This window comes from Cystoisospora suis (genome assembly GCF_002600585.1).
Source record: "Cystoisospora suis strain Wien I chromosome Unknown contig_875, whole genome shotgun sequence".
In the NCBI taxonomy this organism is placed as follows: domain Eukaryota; phylum Apicomplexa; class Conoidasida; order Eucoccidiorida; family Sarcocystidae; genus Cystoisospora; species Cystoisospora suis.
Genome location: NW_027153676.1, coordinates 23,428 through 23,965, shown reverse-complemented (window position 1 = coordinate 23,965; position 538 = coordinate 23,428). Strand labels below are relative to the sequence as shown.

At 57.4% G+C, this 538-nt stretch overlaps 1 protein-coding gene across 1 annotated transcript in view; it reads right to left on the bottom strand.

Moving 5' to 3' along the window:
* Positions 1 to 538, bottom strand: part of CSUI_002090 (uncharacterized protein) — a gene marked incomplete at its 3' end in the record, with an annotated part of 1,239 nt that continues 701 nt past the window's right edge. The window contains exon 1 of the mRNA XM_068062292.1: positions 1 to 538. This exon is cut by the window's right edge and continues 701 nt beyond it. Coding sequence (XP_067925731.1) covers positions 1 to 495 — 495 coding nt within the window.

Below are 538 nucleotides of genomic sequence, written 5' to 3'. Positions count from 1 at the left end.
GGAAGACTGCGAAGAAAGAGGCGAAGGAAGTGGAGAGGGAAGAGAAGGAGGTGCAGCAGACGAGTTGTGGGTTTGGGGCCCTGCTGGGTACGCGTTTACAAGGTCGGAGTTGGGAATGGCTCCTGTCACGGGCTGTGCGGTCTGCGGCGGAGGCGAGAAAACTGACGATGACGCATCGGCTGAAGGAGGAGAACGAGCCGCATTCGGAGAAGCAGCAGGTAAGCACGTCATAGAAGCGGCATTCGGAGGAGACGTTGGAGATGCTGAGGTAGACTGCGGTGAAGACTGAGACGAGAGAGACGGGGAGGACGAGGAAAGTGAAGAATGACCGTCAGAGGAGGAAGGAGAAGACGACGAAGGACGATGACGATGACGATGACGGAGACGAGCCAGTCCCGACATCGTGGGCACCGTCTTCGACGATGTCAAGCGCACAGCTGCCTTCTGGCAACAACAGACGGGGCGGGAAAGAGGCACAAGACATGCCTGCCGCATTGCCGTTCGTTCCCTCCATTATTTTATGCTCTTGGATTGCTCC